Below are 17,166 nucleotides of genomic sequence, written 5' to 3' on the forward strand. Positions count from 1 at the left end.
GAAGGGAACGGCCCGGAAGTGGGGGGTCAGGGCGAAGGACCAAGGGACCGGTAGGCCTAGCTCCGAGGCTACGGCGGCACGGCAGCGAGGGGATGGAAGCCTTGCGGGTCCTGGAGCTGTACAGCGGCATTGGCGGCATGCACCACGCGCTGAGAGGTGAGACGAACAGAGGCTTTTCTGTTTTCGTCTCTGCGCCATCACCCGCATGAAACCGAGTCTCGGAACCCAGGGAGGGGCGGGGCGGCGAGACGCTAGGGGCGGAGACGCGGGGGAGGGGCAGTGCTCAGTTGTCCTGGAAACCACCGTACGCACCGCCCCCACACGCCCCTGGGGGTTGTCTCTATCGCCCCCGAGCCCCGGCTTCTGGCATTGTCGACAGGACCCGGCCACGCGCCTCCTGGGACTCAGTTTGTGGGGCGGGATTGAAGGGGCTGTCAAGTCACAGTAAAATGGAACCAACCAGGTTGGGGGGAGGGGCGAGCCTAGGGTCAAGCCCAGTTGTAAGTGTGCTGTCACCCCATGGTGCTTTGCACTGAAGGAAGTCTGAGCGGGGGCGGGGGGGGGGGGGAGGTGGGCTGAGGAAGCGGAGCCGGATGCTAACCACAATTCAAGGTTGAAATCAGTACTAAATAGGATTGTGTGTGGAAAGAAGCGTTTTCTCCAGTTCACATTTAGGTGCCGGAGATCTGAGTTCACCTTTCTGTCACCTTTGGGCTCCTTAACATTTTCGAACCCGTTTCCTGGGTGTAGATGTGAAACAGTTCTTTCAGAGAGGGATTATTGTGAAGATTAAAGTGGAACGAGTTTATTTTAGTGCCTGATACATTGTAGCCAGTTGCAATATTGTAAATTATTATTAATCACTATTACTTTTTATGTACTTCTTTTCATTTTGAGGCTTTCAATTTCTTTGGTGCTAGGTCACTAAAAGATTCAGTTTTGGTGATACTGACTCAAAAATGTTTGTTGAGTGAGCTCCTGTTCTGTGCCAGGTACTGTACTGGGCACTGGAAATTTGGAATTGTTAAACATGACTGTGCCATGTGTGATTGTTTATTCTTAAATTACCAAGACAACCAGTAAAACTGAAACTTCCCTGCTTCCTTTTTTTAGTTCCAAGGGTAATAAGAAGCTAACACTGTAAGGTAATGACAGTAGCTAATGGATTGAACATGCAAGTTTCCTGAGCGGACATTTAATTTTGATTCTAGACTAGATTAGTAAATACTAAATTTTTGCTACAAAATTATTTGCTGGCTTGTGCACTCATTTAGCGTATTAAACCTTATCAACATGAAAACAAGACTCTAGTACTATCTGCTCTGTTAGTTAATTATATGGTTGTGTAATATCAGCATTTTTACATATCTGAAAGCCCTTGATGAACCTGATTCTCTCTGCCCCTTCCCACATCTGGAGATTGAACTCAGGGCTCTACCATTTGAGCCATGTACCCAGTCCTTTTGCTTTTTTAGTTTTTCAGATAGAGTGTCCTGCTAACTTTGCCATGGCTGCCTGGAACCACTGTTCTCCTACCTCTCCCTTCTGAATAGCTGGGGTTTCAGACATGACCTACCAAGCCTAGAATGAATGATTTTAAAGGCAGCTTAGTACTTCATCATAAGCTATAATCAGCCACTCCTTAATATTTAGGTTGTCCCTCAGTTTTTTGCAAGAAAATGTGCTACAATTACATCCTTGAACACAAATCTGGTGTTTAAATGTGTTTCCTTATTTTTGAATTAATTCATTCAACAATAAGACAGTATATGCTAGTTTCTAAGTGGAGAACTATGAGAATTTTTTAAGGCTTTTTGATGGCTTATGTAGTGAATTGCTTTTTTAGAGGTTTTTCGGTACTTTCCCAAGTACATACTCATCAGGATTATAAATTATCCATTTTAATTTTTGCTAAGTTTCCAGGAGAAATTGTATAATTTTAACTAACTTTTTTTGAGGTTAATGAAACAGTTAATTATTTTCTCTCTGGTTAGTCAGTGCATCTGGAATTTGTACACAATTTTCACTGGTCACTATTACTATCCTGAATCTAAGAAAGTGACATCTCTAGTTTAAATACAGTCTTCAAACTGATGTCCTTGCTTCTAGTCTACTTTTCTACCCCATTCTCTACATAGCAAGTAGAGGGTCTTCTGCACAGTAAATCAGATCATGTCACTTCCCTGTTTAAATGGCTTCTTACTGAAGTTAGAATCATTGCCCCAATCTTCTCACTTGGCCTGTAAGATTTAGCTTCTGCCTGCCTCTCCAGTCTTACCTGTCACTCTTCCTGGTTCTCTTACCCATGTGCACTGGTCTTACTTTCTGTTCCTCAAACCCTCCAAGGTGCCTCAGTATCCTGGCCTTTTCTTTTGCTATTGTCTCTATCCATAGTGCTTCACTCCAACTTTTCCACTCCGGCTTCTTTTCACCTTTCATATCTTTAATATGTTGTCTCTTCAGAGAGGTCCCCCCTGTGATTTTCACCCAAGGTAGCTTTCCTTCCTTCCCTGTCTCTGCTCTCCCACCTTTTTGTGTAAGGTGTGTGTATGAGGGATGTTGACTGTCAATCATATTGATGCAAATAGTTCCCCACACTTGATGTACCAAAGTTTTAGATTTATCTGTAGTAAGGTGCATTGTTCCTTTCCATATGGCTTATGCAATAATAAAAGCTAATATAAAGCAGCAATTTTGACTTTTATTAAGGACCTTGTAAATATCAGAACCTCTTCTAAGTGTGTGATAAATAAGCTAGTTAGTGATGGAATTACTAATCTAACCTCGGTCTGTCATGCTTTTTCACTGTGCTATGTTGCTAGTGTTCTGGTCTGATCCACTAAGTTACTTGCATTTACAACTGAATAATAGTAAGTAAAAGCTCAACAGTAATAACATTGAATGTCAATTTTGGCTGACTTCTAGATAATGTTTATAATTGAATTTTTGTGTTTTTTTAAATATACATATAGGTATATATACTAATTCCATTTTTTTTGAAAGTACAGGGCTTTGAACTCAGGGTTTCAAACTTGCTAGGCAAATGGCTCTACTGCTGAGCCATGCCTCCAGGGTGTCTACTTTATCTGTTTATCTGTCTGTCTATCTCATCATCTGTCTATCTTTCTATCATTTATCTATCTGAAATGTAACATTTACCATTTTAATTATCTTTAAGTGTACAGTGCAGTGGCATTAAGTGCATTCACAGTACTGTGCAACCATCACCAGTGTTGGTTTCCAAGACCTTTTCATCATCTCAAACAGAGGCTTTGTAACCCTTAAACTCCCCATCTCCCCTTCTTCTAATCCCTGATACCCTCTATTCTACTTTGTTTCTATGAACTTATCCACCTCATAAAGAATCATGCAATATATATCCTTTTATGTCTAGCTTATTTCACTTACTATAATGTTTTCAAGGTTCATCCATGTTGTAGCATGTATTAGTACTTCATTCCTTTTTATCATTGGATGATATTTCATTGTAAGTATGTACAGTTTTATTCATCCACTCATCTGTTGGTAGACACTTGGGTTCTTTCAACATATTGGCTGTGGTGAATAATGCTGACCTGACTCTGTGTGAGTCCTTACTTATAACTTTTTTGGGCATATACCTTAGAATGGAATTACTGGATCATATAATTCAATTTAACTCTTTGAGGAGCCACTAAACTTTTCCTCAGCAGCTGCAAACTTTTATGTTCCTGTCAGCAATGCATGATGGTTCCACTTTCTCCACCTCCAAGTTCGCCACTATTTTTTGATAATAGCTATCCTAATGTGTATGCATTGGTATCCCATTTAATTTTAACTTGCATTTCTTTAATAACTAAAGGTGTTGAGCACTTTTTCATATATTTATGGTTCATTTGTATATTATTATGAGAAATGTCTATGAAAGTGCTTGACCCATTTCAGAATTTTTGTTTAAATTGTGTTATTGAAGTTCTTTATATAGTCTAGATATTAATCTTTTATCAGATATAATGATTGGCAAATATTTTATCACATTACTAAATTTGAATAGTTAATGAAAAGTATACTTAATTTCTTTAGCAATGAGTTAGATTTGCCGCAAACTAAATAAGTATTTTAATAACTCAATAAAAGTTTTCATCCTTATAAATATATACATTGTGCTCAATAACTATATGATGCTTATATATTTTCTAAATTTCATTTTATATCTGTATTACCTGTATTTATGTAGTCCACATCTTGTGCTATTCTACTTTTTTTCCTGTATAGTCTCTAACACAGTACCATACTTGTGACAGGTTTTCCTTAGATGATGAATTTGTTATCGAATGGATAATTATTTTACCATCATTTTGATAAAACCACAGTTAGCTTTAGCCCAAGTTCTTTTTTTTTTTTTTTTTTTTTTTTTTTGCATCATACACAATTCTTAGTTTCAAACCACAGAATCTATTCCCTAGTTAACATAAGCAGCAGAAAAAGAATTAAAAGATACCTGAAAGTTCACATACTTACAGGACACCCAACACGAGGTTAGCCCAAACCACATTCTGGAGGTTGTCCCAGTAAAGCTCTATACTGATGTCACCAATAGTGCTGGGGATGCCATAGTGCCACCACAGTTTTGCCCTGAATGGTGGCTGCTTCTACCACTTCCCTCATCAGAAATACGGCTTTTCTTGCTTGCTTCTTCACTTTGCCATTTTTGAAGTCTTGAACTAACCATTCAGTTGGTTAGTGAGCATAGATCCCAATACCAGATAAAGACAGCTGGAAAAGTGAGTTGGACTTGTTTGGGAAGGAAGGATGTATAATGTGGCAAAAAATTCAAAGACAAAAGAATATTCAAACATACACAGAGATTCCAGACGGCCACACGCATAAGTGACCACTGTATTCTTAGTGTTATCCCTGCCCAAGAACGTGGAGATGGGGAAGGATGGAATGCTTAGATACTTAGACTATATTTATGTCTGTACAGTCTATAAAGTTTTGGGTAGTTAGATCATCCGAATGAAAATATGTCCTTACCAAAAGCAACGGAAGAAGAGTTGTCATGGATTATATGTCAGTGAAGCCTCCAGGGACACCTGCAAGAACAAGTAAGATTCTGTTTTTCTTACTTTGAAATGTAATAGCAGGAGAAGATTAAGATGTGGCTTAAGATGGAGAGAAAAGGAAAGCTCTAACTGATGACTATTGTCTGTATAGTTAAATATTGGAGACATCCTTAAAAGCAAAAGGTTAGTCCTATCAAATAATTTCTAACAGTTTTCTGTGGTACTGATTTTGAGTTTGATCAACATACTACTTAACTATATTTAGTAAAACTTCTTTAGCTTTTATACTTCCTGTTAAAATGTTAAGCCTTTCATTTGGTATACTCATTAATTGTTAAAAATTGATAAAAGTCATTTTCTGAATGACTTTTACCTTTATTCCTCAATGACCTGTGTGTCAACCTGAGACTCTTTGAACCACTTTGTGATTAGGTGTGTTTATAAGTGAATCAGGCAAATACATTATCAAGAAGTGTTTTGCCACATAGATTTGAATGTCACCTAATGATATTTTTGGAATATCACTTATAAGGGCCTGGAATTTGAACTGCTTGATTTCATGTTTGTAAATATTTGTCTTTATGATTGTAAAATTTTTCTATTGTGCCAATTTTCCTATAATTACTCTGTTATTCAGATTTAAAGTGAAGCAAAATAAAAACTCGTCCAATTTAAAATATTTATCATTTCTCTTCCACAGATCAAATTACTTTCTCAGTGCTAATGAATAGATGACAAATTAATTTGTTTTAGGGCCTATCTAGTATTGAGTGTTTTAGAGGTCTCAATAAAGAGTAGCTGTCTTCCCAATTCTGAACAAATTAAGAACATATAAATCTCTCTTTCTCTTTCTCTCTCTAGATAAGCTAGACTCCAACTCTCAATCTTCCACTCTTGACTTATTTTGCAGTGCTGGGGATCGAACCAGGACTTTGTGCATGCTTGGCAAATGCTCTACCATTGAGCTATCTGTGTCATTTTTATAAGGGCTCAGTTAGAGGATGTACCTTACTGAGAGGGCCGAATAGATTAGTTAATATTGAACCAGAGAACTAAGCATCAGCTGGAGGAGCCAGGCAAAACCCATGTTCCCTATGGGTAGTCTATTCCCAAGAGGAGAATGGGTAAAACTGAGATAGGTATGCCCAGTTTATTCTTCCCAAGTTAGCCTATTAGAGAAGTCACTCCTTCCACTGCAGAGGAAGTAAAAGATGGGATAAGAGAGAAGTTTAGAATGAATAGAAATGTTTCATTTATATAGTGGGAATTTCTCCACACTCCCCCCCCCCCCCCCGCCAATGTACACATTTTGCCTTATCTTTGCTAATTGTTTTTGGAAATCCTTGAAGTGTTATGGTTTTTCTATTTTAGTATTTGATACTTAAACCATCTCTGACAGTCATTTGGTAGTGTCCAATAATTTTTGTGGTAACTTGATCTTAACTCATTATGTTATTTTGTACTATGAAATAGTACAAAACAGTACAAATAACAGTAGACAGTTATGGAAAATGGCTTGTGGGAGAGGTAGTTTAGTCTCCTAGTTTAAGAACACAGTTCTGTAGTTAGAAGTCGTTGGTTGAAATCTCTACATTGTCATTTCCTAGCTATATGACACTGGGCAAAAACCAAATCTTTTCTCGTTTAAACTGTTTCTCTTGATATTTGTTACAGCAATGAAAAGCTAGCACAGTTTCTGAAGAGAAGGGAGAACTTAATATTGGGATATACACATAATTTTTGCAGAGCTGGTGTGAACTAGATATCATATTTTTGAGTAATTAATATAGGAATGAAATAAAATTTACTTCTGAGTCCTCAGGAGGGGGAATTTAGAAGTTCTTTGAATTCTGTAATAGGAAGATGATGTTTGGCATCCACCTTCTATACTGGTTTTTAAAATACTCAGTTTTCCTAAGTTGAGTTTGGCATATAGATGATACTGCTTAGGTAGTTTGAAATGAGATCAATACCATCCAAAAAGGCATGGCAGTATTTCACTGATGGTTCAGCTTTGTTTTTGGAAAATGTCAGTTTCTCTCCTGATAGATTAAATTAAAATTAGAGGGAAAAAATAAGCATTTATTCAGTGTTCCTACATTTTGATAACTAAAAATTAGTTATGTGCCTTGTCACAAAATATGGAAACAAACCATTATTTGTCATAATGTAATTATGTATCTGCTATTTGACCATAAAGGAGCATTTCTCTTATATCAGTACTCTCGCTTCTAACTAGTGCATTAGGGACAAGGGACAAAGGTCTGTATCAAAGAACAGCCAATAGTGAAAGATGATCTGAGGACCTGCCTTTTCCCCTAAATGTTCATAAAGTATTAGAGAATTTGGGACAGAGGCTATCTTTAGAAAGTTTCTTTTTTGAACTATCTTCTTTCTCCATATTAGACAAAACAAGTGATAACTATCCTGGAAGGAAAAGATTCTGTCCCACACCTCCCTTTTCTCTCTCATCATTCCAAGGGCTGTTAACAAGATCAGGAATGTTTTTCCCTTCATTGGTGCTCCTTCTGGGATTATATTTTAGTTAGTTTTCACTTAATTTTATTTTTCTAATAACAGTTAAAGCCATCTGGTTATTGTTATTTGTGAAGATTCCTTCTTATGCTACGCAAAATCTTTTTAAAATATTTCTTCTGAAATTGCCTCTCAGATGAATTGTTACAACTTTTAAAATTTCTCATTGGTCTAATTTCCTAGTGTTAATAATAACAGAATTGAAAATAATAATCATTATAATGTCTATTAAATTTATAATACTTCAGATAAATGCCAGGCACTGAATAGGACTTTTAATAATTACTGAGCATCTCCTGTTGCTAGGTATTTTATAGACTTTATTTACTTTTTATAGCAGCCCTTTATGGGAACTGTTTTTATGTGTTTCATTGATGAAGAAGTTGAGGCTTAGGATAGTAAATTTTTCAAGGCTGCATAACTAATGAGTGTCAGTTCCAGAATTTGAACATGAATTTCTGTAATTCTTTGCTTTCCCCTCTAGTGCTGCCTTCTGTTCCGGACTTCTGTTGATTACAGAACTGTGCTGCCTGGTATGGTAGCTGCTAACCACATGTAGCTATTTAAATGTAGATTAATTAAAATGAAAGATTAGAAATTTAATTTCTCAGTTGCACTAGTCACATATTGAGTGTTCAATACTCAATGTGGGTAGCAACCATGTTGGGCAGAACATCGCTGTCATCACAGGAAGTCGTATTGCATGGAGCTATGGTAGAGTTTCAGGTTAGCTGTAATTTCAACTACCTATATGTAGAAACAGATCTTTCTAGGAACCAGTATATGCCCCTGGATGTTGAGCTTCCCTACCTCCCCAGGCCTGAGGGTAATGGCAGTGCTGTGCAGCATTCTGTGGCCTCTGCCAAAAGTGTGTGTGTGTTTGGGGTGGGGAGGGGGAGGCTGTACTAGCTACCTCATCACACAAACAATTTTAAATGGACTTTCTTAGACACGAGAAATATTTCTTGAGTCTTGATTTCCTTTCTCAAGGTCTTCCTCAAAAGCCATTGCCTCTATATTGCACTATTTTACCTGATATGTGTCTTTACTTTCCATGCTATGTAAATACTGTCACTGTGCTCCTTTTTAAAAAAAAAAAAAAAACAAAAAATGTTAATTTGACATCTTTCTCTTCTGTGTTACTTCTCCAGCTCTGTTCTGTCTTTTGGTATCTTGTTGAAAAACAGTGCTTCAGTTTTCCTAACTAGTGCCAAGCACTTTCTAGCCACATTCTGCCCTGTGTTCTCTAGTGTTTATAGTCAGGTGCCAGTAGAAGTAATGTAAAGTATGTCTTGACCTGAAGTAAAACTTTTTAACTCAACTTCTAAGGAGACTGTCTAAGAAGATTGAATGGTGTTTGGAAAAAAGTTTAAACTTATTTTTTTATTCATAGAGATAATTTATTAGTGATTTTTGAAATGCAAAAAATCCTTAAGAGCCAAGAAATATACTTTGCTAATACCAATAAAAATATTTAGCATTAATTTTATATTTATGTATTTATTCATTCATTTTGGATTGAACACAGGGCCTCCTACTTGCTAGGTAAACCATGCTTTACCACTTAAGCCACACCCCCAACCCTTTGACATGGATTTTAAACTTGAAATCGTTAAGCTGTCACTTGGAATGAAAGGAAGTAGACACTGGATGTACTAAACTGAGCTCTCCTTCACTAGATGTCAGTATTAACATACTTGATTAAATGTCTCAGGTATAATTATAATGAGGTAATTCAAATACTTAGCTTATATGGAGATACAGATCAGAAAATAAATGAAAAAGACCGGAAAGAATTTTTAAAACCAACTTGTTTTAGAGCTGGTGGAATGGCTGAAGTGGTAGAGCGCTTGCCTAACAAACTTGAGTCCCTGAGTTCAAATCCCAGTGCTACCAAAAAAAACTTTTTTCAAAATAGGATGATTAATTCTATATTTACATTTTTTAAATACTGACTTTTCTCCCACTTTAATAATTACACATAAACAATTGAATTTTTAATTTATTTGTTTTGGAAGGTCAGGTGGGGTATACATCTGTGCCTTTTACTACTTCCAACCAGAAGATCTTCCTTACAGTTTTCCCAGAAATGGTAGTCAGCAAAAGGAGGAAAATTATTGTTATTCAAATGCAAAATTTGCATTTTAACATTCATCCTCAATATTGGGAACAGGTTATTTTATCCTTTTCTTGTAAATCTAATTTAGCAGCCTTTTAATACAATGTGTATTGTGTTTCTGTAACTAGAATGTCTCACCTTCTGTTTAACCTATGCTTCCTATTGATAAATACGAAGCCCAGTAACTGAAACATCATGAACAAAATCAGGCAAACTAATAGGTCAAAGTACTGAAAGCACATTCTCTTCCCCTACTACTACCAAAAGGTCCTAATGGATCTCTTTCCCTAATTCTCTCTTTTGAGAATTACTACTCATGGTTCACTTAAGTGAGAGAGCTCACATAGGTAAAATTCTATAGGATTATATCCACTTTTCCCTTCTAGATACATACTTTCAAAATCTGTGTATTCCACTTACAGGTTTTTGAAAATGGACTTAAACTGTAGTAGGAAATACCAACTTGTCTTTGGAGATCACTTTAAGATTTTTTTTATTTTATAAATTTTTTATTAGGATATATTCATTATACGGGGAGGATTCAGTCACAATTCTGATTAGATTTAAACTGTACCTTAGTTATGTCCCCCCCATCATCTCTCCCACTCAACCCCTTCCTGCCCCATTAAAAGCAATTGCAAGAGATGTCTTTGTTCTTTTCATATAGGTATATATTCTCCCTTATCCCTTTACCCCCAGCCCCATTTTTCAGTGGCTTTCAATATACATCCTTATTTTCTCTACCTTTACAGATGTTATGTTTTGTGATATTATTGATGCTCTATCATTCTCTTTTCCTTTCCCTCCTTCCTGAGTTTCAAAGAGTAGTTTCACTGTTATAAACATGTTCTACATATGAGTTTGTATCTGACCATGCTCGTTTTGATGTATATGTTTATCTTTTGATCACTTTAAGATTTTTGACAGAAATAACAATCTTGCTTTTTCCACTGTTATTTATAAGATTAACTTTTTTTCTTAGAGACACACCCATACCTACAAACAACTCTGCTTTTAAAGACATTACTGAGGGTGTCAGTAATGTCTCAGTATAGGATGAGTATTCCTAATCCAAAAATCCAAAATGCTCCAAAATCCAAAACTTTTGAATCATTAGCAGACACCACAAGTGGAAGAGTCTGTACCTACCCTCCTTCATGTGTTTGGTTGCAGTAAAAATGCAGGTCTACTAAAAGTCTTGTAAAAAGTGACATTCAAGCTATGTGTACAAAATACATATGAAACAAATGAATTTGTGTTTAGACTTTGGTCCTGTCACAAAGCTATCTGTTATGTGTATGCAAATATTCAGAAATCCAAAACACTTCTGGTCCCAAGCATTTTGGATGTGGGATATTCAACTTTTATATCCTTTTATTTTGTGGAAATAACTTTTTAGGTCGTGCAGTAGGTTCTAATTTCATAACAGTCTAAAATCTGTGCATCAGTTCATGAAAACAGTGCATTTGTTTATTGATTTTAAAAATCCATTCTTCCCTGAGAAAGAATTTTCAGTTCATCAGTTTTCAGATCTCCACTAGAAATACTCATTTGACAGTTGCTTTTTGTCAGGTTTATGACCTCTAGGCACAAAATACACAAACATAAAATTAATTATTGATTATGGTATAGATTCAGCACATCACGCTAGATTTTCAGTCAGCCTGAAAAAGTGATGAAAGTCATGTTAACCAACTCCAGGCAATGCCTGTTTGCGGCATATGTAGAGGAAACACAAGCAGACTATGTCATGCTGATTGCAGCATATCTTATGTAGCAAAACAATTAACATAAAACAGTGGAGTTTATTTAATTCTGAGCTCTCTTACAGTAATTAGTAGTATTGTTCTTGACCTGAATCATAAGCTTTGTGATTCTGTATACTAATTGTCTTCGTTTAGAAGTCTTCTTATTTTATGTTGCAAGAACTTTCTGATGCTTTTGACAAAGATATAATTTATAACCTTAAATTTATACTAAGGCAAGTAACTAGCTATTGAACTTAAATTTAATTGTAGGCAGCTACATATAGCATTTCTAACTAGACCCAAAGTTTGCAATGTCCCATATGTAAGGCACCTGGGACCTTACCTTCTAGCAGTATACCTGGGGGATAGCTGAATGACTGGAGCCTAGTAGCACACAGTGAATGCATGGAGACATTCATGACCTTGTTTTCTCTCTGGTCTCATGTCTTCTAGAGTTCACTGTAAGGTTGTGATTGTTTTCTGAGTGTGACAATCCTTTCTCCTGTGATCTGGATTTATTTCCAGGTGCTTGCTTGCATGAGTTCTAGTTCTTTACATCCTAATCCTTTCACTGCTTTTAAATGTTTGGCTAAACTAAGCTAGCCATTAATCAGCAAAGGGTTTTAAAAGAAATGGCTATTTCAATTTAACTGTGTAATACTGTTTTTTTTGGTGATTTTTTTAAGTCTCAAATACTTTTATTTTAAAAACTTTTCCTATTTTCTCCTGACTTCGAACAAGTTGTATACATAACTGGTTTTATACATGTTTTGGGAAAGAGGGTGGTGATTGCAAAATATAATAGCAGCTGCAATTACAGAGTTCAAATTATGACTGCCATCAAAGAATATGTTAAAATTCTCTGAATCTGAAACCATTTTGAAAAATACTTTTCTTTAGCAGTAAGACAGGTGGGGAATGAAAGCATGCCTTTATAATTTCTTCCTTTATTTTTTTCATGTTCTCATCTATACTGCTAGCATTTTAAAGTTTCTGATCTGTGAACCTTTTGCATTTGAATACCAATGAATTGTTTATTTCATTTAAAATCTTAACCTGTGCTTCAAACAGATGAATTTTGGTGAATGTGAATTACATCTCAGTAAAGCTCTTATTTACTACAAAAAAAAAAAAGTACACATAACATTTTTGGTGGTATTGTGAATCAGTTTGTCTCAATGTGAGAAGGTGAAGAACACATGGTAATTTATTTATATAGAGTTTCATACATGGCTTTTAGAATATGCTATACTTTCCTATTTTCCATTTGTTTTAACTTAGGAAAATTTTCTATTCGATTCATAAGCATATATCTTTTTGAGAGAGGAAAACAAACTTATGAGGCAGTGACTAAAATTTAAATCTTATTTTGGAATGCTGTTAGATGAACCAGAAGTATATGGCCAAATATTCTACTTCATGCCTGATTTCTCCTTGCCTGGTCTCCCATCAGTAATTTAAAATCTGGCTAGATAATTGAGGAAGTAGGGAAAAGTACTACTAAATTCTGCTATTTGACTTTTATCTTTGATGAATCAACTGATATAAGGGACTTTTCTTTTAAAGATATTTCATTTATCATTACAGAAAGCTGTATACCTGCACAGGTGGTGGCTGCCATTGATGTGAACACTGTCGCTAATGAGGTATACAAGTATAATTTTCCTCACACACAGTTACTGGCAAAGACAATTGAAGTGAGTAATTATTGCCATTATTTTAACATATGTGTAGCAAGGAAAACATGACTGAAAAATATCATTAAATACTGGTTTCTGGGGTCTTAATTGGAAGATGAGTGATACTGATTTTAAGCTTAGGAGGAAAAAAGTCTAGAAGGGAGTTAATGTTTTATATTCTATTGGAAGATAGCATGATACTAAAGAAAGTTTCAGTTATAGAGAAAGAGAGTTCAATGTTTTGGTCTCTGAGAGAAAGGAGTGAAATGTTAAGAATATCCTGACTTCCAAATGCTTGGTTCTGTGGCGCAATTAAAATTTAATTCTTCACTTTCAATCTATAGTCATGCAATGTATCTGGCATATTGTAACAGTAAGACATTCTCTTTTTGAATGCTTCCTATTTTAGCAAGCTTTCAAAGTTAACCTATTTCACCTGTCACGAACTCAGATACACACTGAATTATTTAAAAAATAATGCGTTTTTTTCTCCTAATTTCTTGTCATGAAAAACTTTACACACAAAATTCTTATAAAGCCATAAATTATGTACAATAAATTGCATCTATTTTAAATGTGCAGTTGAATGTTAACTAGTATATCAACTATATCAACTGTCAACTTGATTGTATGACAGTCAAGACTTAGGGCATCTCCCTCATGCTAAATCATGTCTTAGTGTCCCATTTCATTCAGTCTACAACCCCCATGCAAGGCAAACACTGATCTCGTTTCTTTCATTATACTTTAAATTCCCCCATCTCTAGTATATCATGAACAAAAGCATACAGTGGTAACTTATGAATGTAACTGCTTTTCTTATTGTTGATCATTTTGTAATTCATCCATGTGGTTGTGTATGTCAGTGGATTGCTCTGTTCCTTCACTGTGGAGAAATACTCCTTATAGTGGGATATTATATACCGCAGTATGTGCATCTATCCACATGACATTGTTTCCTGGTTTTGGCTATCACAAATAAAGCTGCTATACAGAGTCATGTACAAGTCTTTGTGTAAGCTTCCCCCCTGTACACACACACACACACACACACACACACACACACACACACACACACACACACACTTCTTGTGGTTAAATACCTAGGAATAGAATTGCTGGATTATGTGGTCATTTGCTTTAAATGTATGACAAAATATCACAAGCTGTCCAAAACCTTTTATATTCCCACTATCAGTGTTGCAAGGAGAAGTTTCACTTCCTTGCCAGCATTTGCTATTGCTAGTCTTTTAAATTTTAGCTATTCTAGTGAATAAGTGAGGATGTTGTGATTTCCCTTCTGACCAATAATGTTGAATACCTTTTCATGTACTCATTGACTATTTATATAACTCTTCCTCAAGAAAATTCTTGGACTGGGGAGGTAGCTTAGTGGAGAGCTTGCCTAGCATACATGAGGACCCAAGTTCTAAAGAAAACAAATTTCTTGCTCAAATTTTATGATTTGGGTGTTGCTATTATTTGATTATGAGTTGTTTTCTGATTAAAGTTATTTCTCAGTCATTTGTCTTTAATTCCTTGACTATTTCCATCAAAGTGCAGAAATAATGTTATTTTTTTGTTGTTGTTGTGTAGGATCTTTTTTGTGTGTAACCTAAAAAATCCTTGCATGTCTTATTTTCTCCTGTTTTCTTATAGCAGTTTTATGTTTTGGTTTTTACAGTCACTTCTGTGAACCATTCAAGGTTACTTTTTGTGTACAGTGTGAGGTATTCATGAAGGCTTATTTAGTTTTTTTCAAGGAGATCTAAAGTTGGCCATTTGCTGAAAAAGTGTGTGCTTCTCCAATCAATTTCCTTGACACCTATATTTTAAAAAACAGATCATATGTGTGTGAGTCCTATTTCTGGACTCTTCTTCAGTAGTATCTCTGGGTTTATTCTTACTTTACTCCACTAACACACTATTTTGGTTGTGGTAGGTTTCTAATATATATTGAATTCAGGCAGTGCAAGTTCTCTGTTGAATTTTTCCCACATACTTAACTCTACTTCATGATAAGTAATTCCTAGCCTTGTGTGAAATCTGGGAATCAGGCTTACAGCTTCTCCATAATTGTAGTTTTCTTTGCTGTACCTTATGGCATTTTAACTATTGTATGCACAGATTGATAACAAACAAGGACTCAAAGGGACAGCTCTGCAGCCAGAGTGTGGCTTCCTTCTCTCTGGTACTCTACCATTATTGTAGTCACCTTGACCTCCCGAGTCTCTTTTCAGCTTACCTCAATTACCAGGTTCTACTTGGGGATCACCCCCCTTCACAGCTGTCTGCAGATTGTTGCTAGGCAGAAAGCTGCAGCAATCATAAGATCCAACTTTTTTATTCTTTACCGAGACATAGTAGTGCACATTGGATTTAGTCTAATATCTAGAAATAACATACCTATTACTTACATTTAATCCACTTTTCTGTGGTTTTTCTTTTGTTTCCTTCTTATAGGAGGGTAGGTTCCTTAGAATTTACTCCATTCTGGGCAGAAGTAAAGGTCTTACAGTTTTTTATAGTAATATATACTTCACATACCTTAAATTCCACCATTTAAAAATATGCAATTCAGCAGTTTATAGTATATTTTAAAAGTTCTGCAACCATCACCACTTTCTAGTTCCCAGACGTTTTTAACACTCATGTACCCATTAGCAATCACCTTCTATTTCTACCTGTCCCCTCCCCACCAGTCCCTGGCAGCCAGTAATTTACTTTCGATGTTTATGGATTTGACTATTCTGAATATTTGACACAAATGGACTCATATGATATTTCTTTTTCTAGCTTCTTTCACTTAGCCTGTTTTTCGTTTTCATTTTTTATTTTATTATAGTATTGTTATACTGGGGGTACATTGTGATATTTAGAAAAGTGCTTACCATATATCTTAATTAAATTCACTCCCTCCAACATTCTCCTTTATCCTCTCTTCATTCTTAGAATAGGTTTGTTCACATTGAAATGAACCAGTATTTCTTTTTAATGGATGCATAATATTTCATTGTATGGGCATACCACATTTATTTTTTCAAAATTTTGTTTAAAATTTTTTATTTAAACAATATAAAATGGGAACATTTCCAAGCTGTATGACTCAGTATTCAAAAGACAGAATTTATGTATTAAGGAATTTTTTTCCATGAATATCATAGAGAGAAGTAATAGGGAGTCTACATCATCTTGATAATGACTAATAATAGTCATGTCATAAACATTGGGCAAGCTGGAATCAGTCTTTCATTCTCATCCTGTGAAACAGAAGCATATACATGGTCAGGAGAAAGACACCACTAATATGTAATTTTGAAATGACTCTAACACAGATTTCTGTTAGGTTCCAAATGGTTATTTTACTTAAAAGTCTTAAATCTAAATTCAATATTCAAATATTTTTAAATAAATGCAAGCAAACGCACATGTCAGCTACAGATTTTCCCCACCAAACACAATACAATAAATTTTCAGTAAAGTACCCATTGAATGTTTACTTTCAGCAATTTAATCTTTCATGTTATACCCTCTAAGAGAAACTGAATGTAGTTGGGGACTGATTGGGATCCCTAACTAGTAGAACTTTGAGACTAGTAGGAATTTGAGGAATTTATAATGATGCATCTGAATCCATTCTTTCCTCATGGTAATTAGGTTTCAGTGGAATTTTTAACATATAACTAATCATAATATCTATCTGCAAATTACATAAGAATACTAGGAAGAAGGAAGAATGGAGGGAGGTGGAACCTCCAGCTCACTTGAAAGGAAAATCAGTTCATTAAGTGGTATTTTAAAGAAAAAAAAGACTATATACTTTTATTTCTTTAAGGTATAGTCAACAAATAAGAATAGTATTTATAGTGTTATAGTGTACAATGTGATTTTCTTATGCTTTCATATACGTATATATTGTGAGATGGTTAAATCAAGCTAATTGGCCTATCCTTTACCTCACATTCTTAATAGTTTTTGTTGTGAGACCATTTAGCAATTTCAAGTATATAATATGTTGTTATTTACTATAGTTGCTATGC

The 17,166-nt window shown here is 35.4% G+C and overlaps 1 protein-coding gene across 12 annotated transcripts in view; it reads left to right on the top strand.

Annotated features, from left to right (window-relative positions):
* The window catches only part of Trdmt1 (tRNA aspartic acid methyltransferase 1), a 38,096-nt gene continuing 20,930 nt past the window's right edge, over positions 1-17,166 (top strand). For 3 of the 12 annotated variants that reach the window (XM_074056585.1, XM_074056584.1, XM_074056587.1), the window contains exon 1: positions 13,035-13,144. Coding sequence is in view for 7 of the 12 variants with exons in the window: in XM_020185619.2 (XP_020041208.2) it covers positions 93-156; positions 13,035-13,144 (174 nt within the window). In the remaining 5 variants the exon portion in view is untranslated. Of the gene's footprint in view, positions 157-328; positions 501-4,157; positions 5,088-13,034; positions 13,145-17,166 lie in introns of those variants that run through there. The other 9 variants (XM_020185619.2, XM_020185621.2, XM_020185623.2 and 6 more) reach the window with 8 other exon arrangements.

Source organism: Castor canadensis, chromosome 15, assembly GCF_047511655.1.
Source record: "Castor canadensis chromosome 15, mCasCan1.hap1v2, whole genome shotgun sequence".
NCBI lineage: Eukaryota > Metazoa > Chordata > Mammalia > Rodentia > Castoridae > Castor > Castor canadensis.